The sequence below is a fragment of the Hippopotamus amphibius genome, chromosome 7 (assembly GCF_030028045.1).
Source record: "Hippopotamus amphibius kiboko isolate mHipAmp2 chromosome 7, mHipAmp2.hap2, whole genome shotgun sequence".
Taxonomy (NCBI): domain Eukaryota; kingdom Metazoa; phylum Chordata; class Mammalia; order Artiodactyla; family Hippopotamidae; genus Hippopotamus; species Hippopotamus amphibius.
The window spans coordinates 37748994-37766432 of NC_080192.1; the positions used below are offsets into that span (position 1 = coordinate 37748994).

The window sequence follows — 17439 nt, forward strand, 5'->3', positions numbered from 1 at the left end:
GATGAATAAGCAAGGCAAGCAGACAATGAATAAATGATGGCCTTTAACTCGCTTTGTTCTGGATCACATATTAAACTATCAGTAACCTGTAAAGTGCGTTTGTGAACCACTTTCTGTGTCAGTACCACCTTAGATGACTACTAAAATAGCGGATTTCAGAGCTTCAACCTCAGCCTTTTTTTTTTTAATCTTAATTTTTAATAAATGGTCCAGGGTTAATTTTTTATTGTTGTTGACTAAAGTTTGAGAGCCACTGTTTTCAGCCCTCAAGCAAGGATTTGTTGATCAGATTAGCTTAATCTCTGTTAACAAGCTTGGAGAAGTGCTGGGAATGATTTTTAGAATGTGGATTCCCCAGGGAGATCAACTCAAAGATGGGTGATGACTTAGAGGGCTGGGATAGGGAAGGTGGGAAAGAGTCTCGAGAGGGAGGGGATATGGTGATGTATGTATAAATACAGCTGATTCACTTTGGTGTACAGCAAAAACTGGCAAAAGTAACAGTGTAAAGCAATTATATTCTAATAAAGAGCTTAAAAAATTACAATAGCAATAAAAAAAAAAAGAATATAGGTTCCTGAGCCATATCTCACATGTACTCCAGATTCTAGCACTGTATTGGCAGGATTCAAATCCTAATTCTACAACTTACTAGCTCTTTCCCCGGAGAAGCAATTTTAACTCTATGGGTCTCAGTTTCCTTCCCTGTAAAATGAAAATAATACCTACCTCATAATGCTAAGAGAAGGAAAATGGTTTAAAATTCGTGCCATACTAAGTACTATATGTGACAGCAGTTAGTATTATAAGTAACACTGGGTTGTTGGTTTTTTTTTTCTGTTTTTTGTTTGTTTTGTTTTGTTTTTAATTTTTGGCTGCGTTGGGTCTTTGTTGCTGCACGTGGGCTTTCTCTAGTTACGGTGAGTGGGGCTATTCTTCATTGCAGTGCACAGGCTTCTAGCATGGTGGCTTCTCTTGTTGCCGAGCACAGGCTTTAGGTGCATGGGCTTCAGTAGTTGCAGCACATGGGCTCAATAGTTGTGGCTCACAGGCTCTAAAGTGCAGGCTCAATAGTTGTGGCGCACGGGCTTAGTTGTTCTGCGGCATGTGGGATCTTCCTGGAGCAGGGATCGAACCCGTGTCCCCTGCATTGGCAGGCGATTCTTAACCACTGCGCCACCAGGGAAGTCCCAGTAACATTGTTATTAGAATCCACAGACTGTACCTTCAGAGGCCATATCAATGATTCCCAGCATGGCCACACATTGTATCACTGGGAAGCTCTGAAGATCCTGATGCCCAGGACATATCCCAGAATAATGAAATCAGAAGTATATGTAGGTAGGATCTAGGTATCTGGTTTTTTGTTTGTTTGTTTGTTTGTTTTCAGTTCACCCAGGTGATTCCAGTGGGTAGCCAAGGCTGAGAAACATCCTTCCCTATAATTTAAAAGCTCTCCAGGGAATTCCCTGGTGGTTCAGTGGTTAGGACTCAGCACTTTCACTGCTGGGACCCTGGTTTGGTCCCTGGTCGGGGAACTAAGATATCCTGCAAGCCAAAATAAACAAACAAAACAAACAAACAAATAAATAAATAAAATGAAAGCTCTCCAGATAATTCTGATGATCACTGAGAGAGGTATAGTGGTAAAGGAGTAGAGGTTAATCTTTATTGAGAAGAGGAAAATTAAGAGTTCAGCCTCTGACAGAGAAAGCCTGCAAGACACAGGGCTGTTGTAAAAGTACTGAATGTTGAAGGAAAAAGCTACTAAAAGAAAACCTATTATTGGTATAAAAATAAAAGGCGCAGGATTTAGAATCACTTAGATCTGGACTCCAAACCCAGATCTCTTATTTGTTAATGAAATACTTAAACTCACTATAAGCCTCAGTTTTCTCATCATAAAATGCAGTATTTATTACCAGATAAGGTTGTTAGAAGGATAAAATGGGTTAAAGGATGTAAAGCTCTTGGCATATAATGACTCCTATTTCATAGACATTAAATAAAAGTTTGTTATGGTTGCTTTTCGAAGTGAGATTAATGGGATCCAGGGTGTAAGGCAGAGTGAAGGGGCAAAGGTAATACCCAACTATTTTGCTTAGATAATGGGTTAGATGGTGGAGGTATGAACTTGAGAGTTGGCAGACCAGAGGAGGAGTCCATTTCAGGAAAAAGTTCTGAGGTCTTCTCGCTTTCATTGTGTTTGTCAAGCAGCTGCACCAGTCCATATCTAATATTCCTTCTAATCTGAGCTATCCTGGTACACCCAGACTTCTGTATTAGTAACCAAGTTTTGTAGAATAGTTTCATAAAATAAGTGTAAGGACGTTCTCAATAAGAACCTTAAGGGGACTCATAAATAAACTACACGCACTTTATTGCAATCGTTTTAAGAATAAGTATTTCACTTACTCAAAGGCTTCTTTTGCTACCTTCCAGATCTTGGCCTTGCAGGTTTATGGTACTCTTACAGAGCTAAAGGGAAGCAGAATTTCATTTTAAACTCCAGTCTAACATCCAATTCATCATTCACCACGTCTGCAGCACCAGCCAGGCCTGGGCTGGAGAGACCTGATCTCTCCCGCTCTTAGTCTTTAGACTTCTTTTGGCTTCTACCAGCTGCTGTATTCCCCATGACATACTGCTCGGTTTCCCTGGGTGGGTGCCAGCAAGATGGTTCATGCTCTAGTGCCGCTGCCCCCAGTTCTCTCCCTTTGACCAGATAGGCAGAAGGCAAGCAGGTCACCACGTCCACTGCCTGTGCAAGCAGGAAAGGGATTCTGGTCTCCCTCTGCAGGCAACCCCCATTGGCTACAGTTGGTTCTATTTGGAACACTCCTTGCTTGGTTAATGAAAGAGAAGCAAAAGACCTAGTATTCTGTCCAAAATTAATGACTTAACCATTCTTCATGAGTTTCATCTCACAATTTCCTCTTCATAAGGACTGGAAGAGACCTATGGTGTAATGTAACAGGGCTGGCCCAGCTTTTACTAAGTCTTAATGGGGTGGAGAGTGTCTAGTTTCCTTGATAGCTCATTTTTGAACATTATTTCTCAACTTTGGATGGTCACAGGAATCATCTGGAAGCTTAAAAGCAAACAAACAAAAAACCTGATGACTGGATCTCACACTGAGAGATTTTGAATAATTGGTCTAGGGAACAGGCTGGTTTTAAAACTCCACAGGTGATCCAGGTGAGCAGCCTTGGCTAGGAGCACTGTTTTGGAATGGGGCTGGTACTTAACACTAATTACTTTCACTCATGGACTTTTATCTAATTCTGAGACTCCCAAAAGAATTCTGTTCAGTATCCTCTTATACAGGGTATCAAAGAAGAATAGACAATGCACAAGTTTCTGGAATGCTGGGACTGGAAGAAACCTGAACCATCATTTTGTTCACTACCTGTCAAAATGGGATCTATGAAACAACAGCTTTGGAATCACTTGAATCTTGGGATTTACATAGACGCACTACTGTATATACAATGGGTAACTAGTAAGGACCTACTGTATAAGCACAGGGAACTCTACTCAGTACTCTGTAATGGCCTATATGGGAAAAGAATCTAAAAAAGAGTGGATCTATGTGTATGTATAACTGATTCACTTTGCTGTACAGCAGAAACTAACACAACCTTGTAAAGCAACTATGCTCCAATAAAAATTTAAAAAAAAATCACTTGAGTCATTTGTTTCAAAGGCAAATTCCTGGGCCTTATCCTCATACCTCTTGAATCAACAACCCTCAAGTGGGAGTGGGAGCAGTCAGGAACTTACATTTTAATACATTTCCCCAGGTGATGCTTAGGCACACCCATGTGTTAGAACCATTAATTTCTAGCACAGGTTCTCAACCCTGCATGCACATTTGAATCACATATGGCTATAAAAACATCCATGATGCCAACTAGACCAGTGGTTCTCAACCATGACTGCGCTTCAGCATCACCTTGAGGGCTTTCAAAAGCCCCACGCCCAGGCCCCACCCTGTGCCAATCACATTGAAATCTCTGGGGTGAGACTGAACCACCCATGGTTTTCAAAGCTCTCCAGGTGGTTCCAGTCTGCAGCCAAGGTTGAGAACCACTGTTCCAGATATTCTGCTTTAATTCACTTGGGGTGAGTCTTGGCATTAATTACTTACTACAGCAATCATTTTGCTTTATACACATATTAAATCATTATGTTGTACATTTAAACTAATACAGTGTTATATGTCAGTTATATCTCAATAAAATGGGAGGGGGGGTAAATAATTTTTAAATGTACCCAGGTAATCTTAAAGTGCAGCCCAGAGTGGGAACTCCTGAATAGTCATCTTCAGCTTTTCTGAGCTTCTTCCAGTTCAGTCTCTTGACACCCTTTGGCCTACAGATTCAGGCTTGCATCCTTACCCCACACCAGACCCAAGCCAGTCTTGACCAAGGCTGATAGTGATCTGAAGGTTTAGTCTCATGAGAAGTTAGTTATATGTCCACCTAGACATAGACGGCTAACCCTGCCTTTCTAGCTAGTCTCAGTAATTAATCCATCACTCATTCAGCAATTATAAACACCTGATATCTGTCAAGTACTCTTCATTGAACTATGGATACAATGACAAATAAGATACTCTTCCTGACCTCTCAAGAAACTTGTATATTCGCAAAGGGGAAGGAGGGAGACATATATGCAAAAAGAGCTTTTTAATAGAGAGTAGTAACTATTACAATAGATAAGTGAACAAAGGGCTGTGGCAACACGGATGAGAGCAACTAAATCTGCCTTGGAGAGCCAGGGAAGACATGTCTAAGGAGATGCTATTTAAATCAAGTCTACACCCGCCATGATGCAATTTCTTCTGGCTACTGCATTTCTTGCTACTCTTGCTCTGATTTCAACATCAGCCATACTGAATTCTCAGTTCTTTGAATGTCCCACACTCTCACAATAAGATGTCAGTCTGCATTTATTTGCCTGGAACTTTTTTCTCCTTTTCCTTACCTGTACCTCCTACCTAGGGCTCTGCTTAGCTGTTATTTTCATAAAGAGCTCCTCCCTGATCTGGATGATGATACATGTCTTGGTTAGACATCCATGTGCTAGCCTGCAGTGCTACTTTGTATAGCTTATGCCCCCTTTACTGGGTATCTGTGATCCTTCAGACATATAAGTGCCATGAAAACAAGAGCAACCAGATGTCTCCATTACCACAGTGTCTCCCATGCCTGGCACTACTGGATGAATAAATTAATTGCATTCCAGGAACAAGGGAAGATATATATAAAATCATAGGGACATGGTGTTCTGTGGTATGTCCTAAAATAGCAAAAACTTGGACGGTCAGTGTATAGGATGGGCAGGAGGAGGTTTCTAGAGGTGAGTCAGAAGAGGTTGGTTGTTACGGGCTTCGTATGTACCCCTAAGTGGTCTGAACTTCACCCTGTAGGCAGTAGGAACCCAGAGAAGGTTTTATGCAGGGGAGTATAATAATGAGGTTTATCACTCTGGGAGCAGTGTGGAGGGTGGACTGAAAAAGAAAAGCCATTTAAAGAACAGTTAGGAGGTGTTCCAGTGCCCCAGGTGAGAAATAATAAAGGCTTCCCTGACGTAATGAAGCAAAAGGTTTCCATTCAAAAGGCATTTTGAGATAGAACCTACAGCATTTGCTGACTAATTGCATGTGAGGGTGAATGTGAAGACAGGCTGGATGGAGATGCTATTAATGGAAATATGGAATATAAGAAGAAAAGGGCTAGTTTTGGGAAAAAATATAAGGAGCACAGTTTTAAACAAGTCCAGAGTGCCAAGTACCCGTTGTCATCTAAATAGTTTTTCACGCAGTTAGAAATGCACACAGTTCTTAACTTGGTATCTTATTGTGGATGTGGCTGGTTTTGTCAAACTGACTATGTTGACTTGCAGTTTATGTACAAAAAGACAGACTTTTGAAACCGGCAGTGCCTTATTGATTTCACAATTTTTGCTTCCTTGGGCCTCAATTGGCAATCAATTGGCAATACTTCAAGAGAAAGCCTCCATTAAGTTACCTTTTTGGTTATTTTCTTTGGTTAGATATATAAGCCTATGCCCATCCCACCCGAATTCTGAGGTGGTAGCAATTTACTATAGGTAACTATACTGTTGAATGAATGAATGAACGTATAATCTGATGGCAAGGATATGGGATACTTTCTGGAGTTAATCACTTAGGAATTGAAAATCTCTATCCTGTACATAAATGCCTGAGTGACTTTTCAGTGAATTATTGACTACAGCAACCGAGGTAGGAGAGATCACCATAAGTATTTTTAAAATGGCCTTCGTCATGTCATTTTCTCTTGGCACTACAGAACCATCCTGGGAATTTTAAAGCTATGGCTATAAAGGACTATGTTTCTTGCTACATTAACTTTTTCTATTGTCAAGTGAAAGAGAAGCATTTAAGTTAGTTGTTATTGAAGCACTCTTTTTGCTCGGTACTGTCCTAGAAACTGGTAGGTAGGTACATGCTCAGATTTTTATTTTCAGAAGGTAACTTTATGGATCATGTGGAGAGACTGGAGGAGAATAAATGATTCCAGTTGGACAGAGGAGAGATGACGTTGAGGGTCTGCAGTAACGCAATGGCAGTGAAATGGAGAGCGCGCATTTGTTCATTCATTCATCAAATATTTATTCACTGTATTACACCAGACTCTGGGGTTGCAGTGGTGAATAAACCCAATTAAGTTCTTACCCTCAAGAGTTTATAAACTAGTGGAGAAGATGCACATTAATCAAATCATCATACTAATAAATGTGAAAAATGCAGGTGTGATAGATGTGGAATGAGAAAAGAGAAACTGAAAAAAAGCATCTCAGAAGTAACATTGACGGGACCCATTTGGTTACTGGGGTACAGAATATGCAAAAGACATTCTTCCAGCTCTTCTTTCCTGAACAAATATTCAAACTAATTTGTGTGACAGAAATAACGTATGAGAAATGCCATTAAGGAAGATGTATTAAGTGACAGATTGTATGGAACAGACTTAAATGACCCTTTACGAAAAGATGAGATCAATAAACTATGAATTGTAAATTCTGATTTTGCAATGAATTCCTCTACTTTCCATTGTCACTGTTCAATTGGAGTAACGGTGCTTTGGCGATGAGATACAGTTTACTCCATGTCTCTCCATTTTGATTTTTTTTTTCATTCAGATGTTGCCAGAGCAATTGAATTACTGGAAAAACTACAGGAGTCTGGAGAAATACCAGTGCACAAGCTACAATCCCTCAAAAAAGTGCTTCAGAGTGAGTTTTGTACTGCTATTCGAGAGGTATGAGACTAAGATTTTAATAACTATATTCTGCCATATGTCTTCTGAGTAGAAAACATGTCTTTTCCACACCAACAGTTGAAATAGTTAAGATTGTAACTACATCTTAGCTTTCTGTTTTTAACTGCTTGGACAGATGATAAAATATAATTCAGTCTGCTAAATTCCAAAATTAGATTCAGTTAGGATTTATGCATTCATATAAAACCAAATGTTGATCCCATGGTACCGATGAAGTGACTGCCTCAGCAGGTGACCCTGACATGCAGTCTAAACTGTATAGTAGTCATGTGAAGTCATCTGGAATTTCAGGTAGAAATAGTCATAACTAATGGGAACTGAGCTTTTCTTAACACTCAACTAAATCTTTCTCAGGTAAATCTGAAAGAGTAACCGCTTACAGACTAACGTTATAATTATCCAGACATTACTGTCTAGTGCGAAAGGGGAAACTGAACAGGCTGATATGCCCTTCAACAAATCTTCGTAATGCTTTCCTGGTAAATGGTTTAAAGAAGCCTGAGGTGAAACAAGTGTGTTTAAAATGACTATTTGAATTCTTTATGGACTGGTGGTGGAATTGACTAGTCAATGAATGAATTTCACTGGTTATAAGATAGTTCACTTAAGATACATATACTACATCCATTTATTTAGTATGCGCGTCACCCCTTCCCCATCAGGTACTAAATAAAATTCATTAATTAGAACCTAAAATCCACATAGCCAGCATATCTGTCCTGCTAGAAGTCCACAATCATGAATTACGTACTGTCATGCTCTCCAAAGCCAGCTGAACCCAGTGACTGCGAGGAGAGGGGGTGGTGCCAGAGGGCGTGCACCTCTCAAGGAACGCTTGTGTCAGCCTCCTTTCCTCTTTGCAGCTCTGTTTGTGGTTGATGCATATTCTTTGCCTCAACAGCGCTAGTTCATGAGTTGTCACTCAGTGAAAAAAAACCTCAAGTGACTACGGTAGAGACACACAAAACCTTTTTCACTGCATACGTAAACCATAGCCTACCCAATGAGGTTAATATTTGGCTTTTGCTGAGATTTGACGTAGACCATGCTTGTGCTAAGTCTTTCTTAAGTGGAGTTGTTAACTACTTAATTTTTGTTTATAATGAATGCAGCTTAAGGAAATAATCATAATTCTATCTCAAAGCTTTAATCTATGAATTTGGCTAAAGACTGAAAGAAAATTTCTCTGTGTGTGTGAATTCTCGGCCATCAGCTGCCCTGTGGGAAAGGTATAAGATATGTAGAAACCCCATGGGCCTCTTGTAGTCACTCTGTAGACGAAGGCTAAATCCCCTGTACACTCTTTTCTTCCTTCACAGAGTGCTACTCCCCTGAGATTTGGTGGCTCACTTTTCATCTTAGGTATTCTGTCACCTTTCTACTTTCCGTTGAACTAACTAAAGAATAGGAACCAGCAAATATATCTCTCTACTCACTGGGAATTTGGCTTGTGATCAATGTAAAGTCTCTACTTTTATGGAATTTACATTCCAGTGAGAAGACGATGATAAAGAAATATATAATATAGAATCAGAAAGTGACAAGACCATGGAGAGGAATAAAGCAGGATTAGGGGAGTACGGGTAGGGCTCTATTAAATTAGGGTGGTCAGAAAATAACCTAATTGAAGTCACACAGATATCATGGGGGAGATAGTGTTCCAGGCAGAGGAAACCACAAGTGAAAAAACCCAGAAGCAAGAATGATCTTAATCCATGGAAGAAACAGCCCTAAAGCCAATTATGCCTGCAGTGAAATAAGGAAGGTAGGCTTCCTAGAGACGGCTAAAGAGCAGATCACACAAAGCCTCGCAGGCCGTGGTAAGAACACTGGACTCTATCCTAAACATGATAGGAAGCCCTTGGAGAGTTTTGACCTCACCTGATTAGCTTTTTAAAAAGATTCCTGTGACTACTGAGAGAACACAAGTGTCTGTGCAAGAGTAGAAATAAGAGAGACCAGTAATAAGGTAATGAATAGGTCAAGTGAGAGATGAGATGATGGCAGCCTGAGGAAGGTGGCAACAGTGCAACTAGCAGGGAGTTGTCAGATTCAGTGTGTATGTTTTTTAGAATAAAGACAATAGGAATGGACACATCGGATATATGGATGAGAGAGAGGAGTCTCAATGGATTCTTAGGTTTGGACTTGAACAGTCAGATCGACGGTGATATAATAAGATGAGAGTCTTTGGGGGTGGGCCAGGTTTGAAGAAGAGTATACGAGAGCTCTGTTCTGGGCATAGTAAATTGATGATGCCTTTCAGAGACATCCAAATAGAGACATCTGGCAGGCATCTAAGTCTGAAGCTTAGGGGAGAAGCTGATGCTGGAGATGTGAGTGCGATATAGATATCTATTCAAGTAAACGCACAGGCCTTTTTCTTTAAAGAGTTAGCTAAGGAAAAAAAAGATGGGAGTAAAAAAAATGAAAAGGAATATGGAGACGTACAGATATTATAAATATATCTTACAAACTCTGTCTGTGGTAAAGTGTGCTATGTGTATCTTTAGTCGTCTACAGAAATCTATAACTGATCTATAAGCAGTCCAGAAATTTCAGAGGGAAAAAAAAAGATGATATTACCTACCTTACATTTTATAAATTTGGACTAATAAGATTAGTTTTATGTTCACAGCACTGTCCTTAGTAATAATTTTGCTCTTAAAGGCAATACATGTTACATAGAAATGAATTTGGTCCCTTCATCTTGGTTAACATTTCATACCAGTTGCATAGTATTATTTATATTTGTTAAGTCTGGGATTTTTATTATTCTTATGGGGTTGTTTTACAGTAACTGTGGGAAGTAATGATAAAAGTAGGCAATATGAATACAAAAATTCCGAATCATTGAATAATATTGTAGCTCCATCTAATGAAAAGTTCTTCAATAAAAATGTAAAATGTGAATACATTTTGCCAGACAGGTGAATCCACAAGCCAATAATGCAGTTAGGAAGTACGATGATATAAGATGATGAATACCTGAAAGTAAAATCTAATTTCACTCCTGGTTTCTTGGGTACTGACTGTTAATGCTGGCCTGAAACCTTTGAAGTTTTGGTTTCTTATTGAAATAATGTTCTGAATTTCTGTGGTTAAATTATATAGGTTTTCAGAAATATTTGCCAGTTAATACTTTCCCTTGTGAAGTTATAAATGTTGTCAGGACAGTTGGAGAAAAGAATAAGAACTACAGAGGCATCCTTCTTAGTTGCATTTACCAGGGCAAAACCGGGTACTGGTCACACCATTGCCAACAAGCCTGTAAAGCCCAAATTATGCTTTCTTTAAAAGAAAGCAGGACAAGCTATTGCCAGTTTTGTTTTTGCCATACACATGTGTAGCAGTAGTTGCTGTTTCATGTTGAAGCAGCCCCGTATTTTGCTTTACATTTGGGTGAAAACCACTGAATCAGCTCCTGGCATATGTGCAGCACTTATGTGGGAGGCGTAATTTAATGAAATTTTATTTTGTTTTTTAATGAAAGTGGATGATTAAAAGAGATTAGGTGTTTTCTCTACTTAACTATTTTTCTGTACTCTGTAACAAAGACTGAAAAAGTTTTGTTGAGATCAGTACTGAAATAAGACCATCTGTATATACAGCTAAGAAAAGCATTGGTCTATTAATAAATGAGTTGCACTTGAACGACAATCCACACCCAGCTTTATTCACAGAATACAGATAATAGTTGGCTGTACTTATTTTGCTTGTGTTTTTTGCTCAATGAACTTAAAAGGACCTGAATTATAATTCAGTTGTGCCTATTTCAGAGTACATGGCAGAGAAATGGGGTGACAGGTGATGCTGCTTTTCCAAAGTGAGAGGTACTGGCTAACAAAAGAAAGTTCACACAAAGTTTTGAATGAGAGATGAAATTAAAAAAATTTATGCTACTGACTGCCAGTAAAAATCATCTCTGTGATTTTAAGTGGCTTCCTCAAGTTTCAGTTCATTACTGTATGTATTAAGTTTGAAGTGACCCAAACTTATAAATTAAAATATAAGGAAAAATAAGAGTTGAAAGAAAAGGATTATAAAATGTTGATTTTTGGATAAGAGAATTTCCTAGGAAAATTTCCTAAGAGAATTAAATTGCAGTTCAGATAGCTCAATTGAAAACAAATGGACTTTTCCCCAACACTTTATATTCTTCATGCTTCAGAGTAAGAAATCAATAGTATATGAATGGTCATATTTTAAGAGAACATCCAATTTCTGCAACAGAAATACCAAAAAATTCTTTCTGAAACTAAAATGATAAAAAAAAAAAAACAACAGAATTAGCCATCTATTTACTATCATTATCTTACAAATTTTAAAGTATTCAGGCTTCCTGCTTTCCAGAGTGTGTGCTCATTGATCTATTGATCTGGTATGTGCTGTGCTGCTGAGAGCAGACTGTGGTGAGGACTTACTCCCACAGTTATGCCTGTCACTTGCATGTCTGAATCAAATATACAGAACTGAATGACACAGTTACCAAAAACTGCCTTCCTTGGCCAATCACCAGATGGTATGTGTTAGTATTTTCTAATATAGTAGAACTATAGAATAAGAAAACAAAACCAACTCTACATAGAAGCTATCATTCTGTGATAGTGAATGATTGAAAAATATTCCAATTCCCCTCTCCTTCTTAGCACACGTTACAGTTGGACTTCCTCATGCTCCTTTAAGCTACATGTGGTTATGACAGCTGCTTTGGCTGAGGAAACGTGAGTGGAAGGATGCTTGCCACTTCCTCGTGGAAACCTTTGAGTCAGTGCAGTATTTGCTACGTTCCTTCTTATATGACTAGTGATATTTTATATGATAAATGATCAATCAGCCTGGAGTACAGAGTGGGAAAATGAAAAATACAGGCTTTAGCCAACTCCTAATGAACATGTAGGCTCAGGAAGAAATAAACCTTTGTTACTCTTAAGCTCCCAGATGTTGGGGTTATCGTACCACAGCAAAACCGAAGCTATCCTGACGGATAGGTGGTCATCAAGCCAAATTCACCTTGGAAAAAGATTATAAGCGGTATCAACCATTTTACTGCTATAAAACAAAATTAAGTTTTAAAAGCTATGTTGTATATTTAGTAAGCTGTGATAAATCTTTTTAAAACTATGTGAAATTATTATCCGATATAGTACCAGTGCCCATTAGATGGCTCATAAATTTTTGAATGCTGAGACCCTTTGGTCATAGATTGTGTTTGCTTCTAGCTTATCTCCCATCTGCTCCTACTCTTTTTTTTTCTTTCTTAAGATGGAGCTCATTAACCCTCCAGCACCACCTCCCACCCCATCTAAGTCTCACACCATTTCTTTATGAAGGGATTTCTTTGTTTTATAGACTTGAAGATATAATCAACATAGAAGAAATAGTTGGAATGTATTAGTCTGCTATTTAAGTGCTCTCAGTCTCCAATGAGATTTTGGGGGGGGGGTAGGGATGTATAGATTGAGAATTATCACCACAGTGCCTCCCACCAGCAATATGCAGAAAATGTCACTGCGAGACATTTTGTCAGATCAGAGGGAGCAGCAAAGTTATTAGAGCCGTGTGTAGTCAAGTCCACCAGTGTTCAAATCCCAACTTAGCTACTTATTTTTGACCTCTCTAAAATTTTGTTTGTCAGTTTTTAATAGTGGGAGTAATACCATCAGCCTTGAGGTGATTCTGATAATTAGAGATCATACATGTAAAACCACCTAGTACAGTCTGGCAGCAAATATTACACAATCAGTGGATGCTATTATTATAAAAGAGTAGAGTCCCAAATTATTACTGGGTATAGTGTTTTGGTAAGTCAGGAAATGGATAACAGATGGGAATAGAAATGGTCGTTTCTATAGATTAGATCTAAGAGAACCCATAAGACTAATAGATATATTCATTGCCCCACCATCATGCATTAAAACAAAATAAATTGAGCCATTGCGTCCTAATTCCACAATCATATGGGTCATAACTTTATGACACAAGTGCTTGTTCTTGATGCTGTTTTGTTCAACGTCTTAATTTACTATGTGGATGAAAACAGACGTCAAATGTAACCAGCTTTATGAAAAAGCTAAATGATTGGTCGTATAATAGCATATAGATTTCTAATTACGTTAAGAAAACATATCCTTGGGTCAATAGTGACAAGATGAGATGAAACAAGGATACATAGAAGGAGAAAGAAGCGTTGGAGGAAGGGAGAATGAGAGGAAAAAAAGGAAGAGAAAGGAAGAGGAAGGAAAGAAAGATGGAAGGGAGGGAGGGAGGGAAGAAAGAAGGAAGGGGCTGGTTGATGCTAATCAGGGCATAATGTACTAGAATGCAAAGAGAGAAAGAACATTACGTGGAGTCACAAGGAGCATTGACAGTGGATTCAGACAGCCTGGATTCAGATTCTTGCTTGGCCACTTCATTATGTGATCCTGTATAATTTACTTAATCTCTATCATCTTGGTTTTGTTAAACTTTCTTTTACATAAAATAACTTCCTGGGACTGTTGGAAATATTAGATTAAATGAGATAAAAAGTATAAAATACCTCGACTAATATAGTGCCTAGCTAAAAGCGTAATTAGTTAAGAAATGGTACCTGTTTTGGTGAAAAAAATTAGTGGCTTTAGTGACCACACAAAATTTTAATATGTTTTAATAGAAATATTAGTTACAAACATAGAGAATAATCGTTCTTTAGTTATTTATCAAACAAATGTAGAATTTGTTTTCTTAATAGGAGGATCCACATTTTAAGAAAAATGTTGACAATCTGGAGTGGTTTTAGAATAAACCAATATAGTAAGGAATCTGAGAACTTTGTCATATGATGAGACGTTAATAACAACAGAGGTTATTTGGTCATATTTCAGATTACTTTAGAACAAGAGTTTTTAACTTAAGGTCACATATAGGCTTCATGCTGTAAGTGTAGTAAGAGCAAATATAGGTAAGATTATTTTTACTTCCTTCCCTTTATGTGCAAAAATTTTTATGGTAAAATATGTTTTTAATGTTTTAGTTTAAATATGGATAGAATGTCATGGATTCATTATGTAAAATTGTCATCCTTGTTATGTAATGGCATATAGAATAGCATTACATTCATTAGAATTAACAAAAATATATCCGGAATTATGTTTATGCATATCTTTCTGTTCATATTGAACTTAGCTTAAGTTGGCAGGTGACAAAGAAAAGAAAGCTTGGTGGCTTTTACATTTCCTTTGATTTTATTTGCATTGCTAAATGTGATGGGGCACAAAAACCAGACTGTTTCTTGTGTGATAAGTTTCCTTCCAACAAGAGCATGAAGTCAAGAAAGCTTATTTCTGAGCATTCTGAAAATACATCACAAAATATAGAATTTTTGTTCTACAGAAAAAGCTCAGTTTTTAAAAAGTGAAAATTTACTAAAACTTATATTTGCCCCAGTACATCTTGACACATTTCCAAGCAAAAGGAACCATTAAATAATTGGAGAAAACTTGATCAAACCATGCACTCTAGAAATGTTTGAACTGGTGGGTTGCTCAGAAAAACAGCAAAAATTAGAGGAGTGCCTCTTTTCATTTGCTATAACCTACTTCTGAACTTTGACGTTTTGCTAATATTTTGAAGCCAGTTGTGGTGAAAACAATAGCTGTGCCATTTCCACTTGCCCATGCAGTTGGGTGAAAACTATGATCGTTTCAGTAAAGTTCTAATTTTTATCTGTCTTGTGAATGCTGATATCCTGTGTGTGTGGGGTGGGGGGAAGGGGGGGAGAGATAGATTGGGGAGGGTGGAGGGGAGAGGGAGATACTCCACTCCATGGATATTTTAAAGGCCAGGTTGTTCTAACAGTGAAAAGACTCTTTGTCAAGCAAAACTCCTAATGGAAGAAAAATTTTGATACTGTGTTGCATGTGGGGTACATATGAGTTTCTGGGTCCAGCATCCAGCTTGATTACTCTGGTGAAGAAGACAGCATTCTACTTTCCGCAGAGACTTATTACTTTCAACATCAGGGTGCGTTAGTGTCAAAGACTCTGACAGTTACCCTAAAAGATGCCTTGCCTGTTCTGTGTAAAGTGATCCAGTAATTTCACAGCTATAGCCTGGAACCTATATTTTCAAGTTTTTATTTAGGAAAGCAAAATGTGTTCTTTTTACTGACGAAAGTTTCTTGGCTTTCCAGAGGATAAGTGTTAATGCACTTTGTTGAACTTGGGTCAGAAATTTCAATATGTTTATTTTTTTAAGTAAAGGATTGCTGTATCTTAGAAAAATTTGACAAGAGAGGTTCATTCGTGGCTAGATTTTTCTTGTGGAGATGTTAGGCCATAAGAAAGAGGCTAGTCCCTAGGTTCCAGATTTGCTGGTCTTGTACAGTTGCTGTTGGAAACAGCTGCCATTTTAGAGGGAGAGGTTTAGAGCTGAAAATTTGTGACAGTTCCAGTGCTGAAAGAAGGATATCTGTGAGGGAAAGGGAGTTGTAAAGGAGAAGGTCTTGTCAGTTTATCCACAGGGAAGATCTACAATAACTGGAAAGCCTGCAAAACTCTTTTAAAAGGTTACTTCTGCTTAGATGATTTAAATGAAAAAAGAATTCAAACATTATTCCTTGCTGACAGAGGCTGCATAGTTGACACCAACCTTTCCAAAAATACCATCATTTGACTTGAGGATAAAGGATTTGGTAGAACCTGAATTCAACTTGAAGAGTATTAGAGAAAGCTCGGGTGTCGATCGAAGTCTGCTCTGCTCTGATGAAGAACCTCACTGACCTTTGGCTGTTGAAAGTGATGTGAGCTGCAGCTTTGAGCACGTGCTGTGAAACCAGACTCTGATTGGATACTAAAAATGACATAAATATTTCCATGTAAAAGATAACTCCAAATTTTAACTTTTCTAAACCAAATAAAATAGCCTTCTTATTGAAACATACTTTTAGCACACACAAAGTTTTCTTTTTTATTTGATTTGTTTAATTTGGAATTACTATATTTTCCAGGAAACAGCCATTAATTTTTACCGAAAAAGTCAAATTATCCTTTGTGAAATGACTCAATGTCAAAGGCAAAAAAAAAAAAAAAAATAGCATGAACATTGACACATGTATTTTCTTGGGATAACACTATAACTTCATTAGATTCTCAAAAGGTCCTTGATATCTCCTTCTACCCCCATCCCTCAAAAAATGAAGAAAACGCTCTAATAAAGGGTGACAGGATCAGTTGAGTAATACTACATGACTAGTTCATCTCTAACTCTAAGATCCTTCCAATTCTCTGAATCTATACATAGTTACATAGCAAGTAATTAATGTTTTTCTTTATGTAGATTACATGGAATTATGTAAAGCTGAGCATGTGTGCATGGTAGGAATATATGACTATGTGAGACTGTATGAATTGGGTGGGGAAGACACATACTATGAAGATTTTTAAATGGATAAAAATAGTAAAAAAAAAATATATAAGTATACTCATTGAGGCTTTTCGAGAAACTAATCTATAATTTTATCACAGGAAATTGCAAAAACAGAATGACTACATCACTTACTGGAAACAATTTGTAAACTATAGTTAGAGTTCTATTCCTGCAGCTTTTTCAGAGAGAAGACATGTTTTTAACAATGTGAAGAGTGTTTAAAACATCAACATGTCACTTTCTGGTAGCAAGAACAGGGTCTGTGTGGCAGGAATCATCTTAGACTGTAATTGCACTAATGGGTCATTGATCTTAAAGATATCTAAACAGACCCTTACAACTCATCTGTAATGACTCTGAAGGCTGTTGGCATCACTGTTGGGTAAATACTCAGCTCCAACCTTTCTATTTGCTACTACAAATGATAAAGTAAATAGTACATATTTCCAGAAGCTTGTAATTACATGTACTTACAGTAGTTCAAAATAATAGAGTCCTCAGAGAAGTTGTGTTTTATATCTGTCAGATAAAGTGAACATTCTGTCTTCTGTTGAGATCATAGGACTGGAAATCAGAACTTCTATTTTTGGTACCACGGATGGTAACTTTTTTTCTCTCAGTGAACAAGCCACTTACCCTTTTCTTGCTTCAGTGTTGCCAACACATGTGGAGACAAGTCCAGTCGTACAAGCCATCTAAA

General features: G+C 37.9%; 1 protein-coding gene across 2 annotated transcripts in view; it reads left to right on the forward strand.

Moving 5' to 3' along the window:
• The window catches only part of LIN7A (lin-7 homolog A, crumbs cell polarity complex component), a 212543-nt gene that overhangs the window by 122446 nt on the left and 72658 nt on the right, over positions 1 to 17439 (forward strand). For both annotated transcript variants that reach the window (XM_057742109.1, XM_057742108.1), the window contains exon 2: positions 7192 to 7310. Coding sequence is in view for 1 of the 2 variants with exons in the window: in XM_057742108.1 (XP_057598091.1) it covers positions 7192 to 7310 (119 nt within the window). In the remaining variant the exon portion in view is untranslated. The remainder of the gene's footprint in view (positions 1 to 7191; positions 7311 to 17439) is intronic.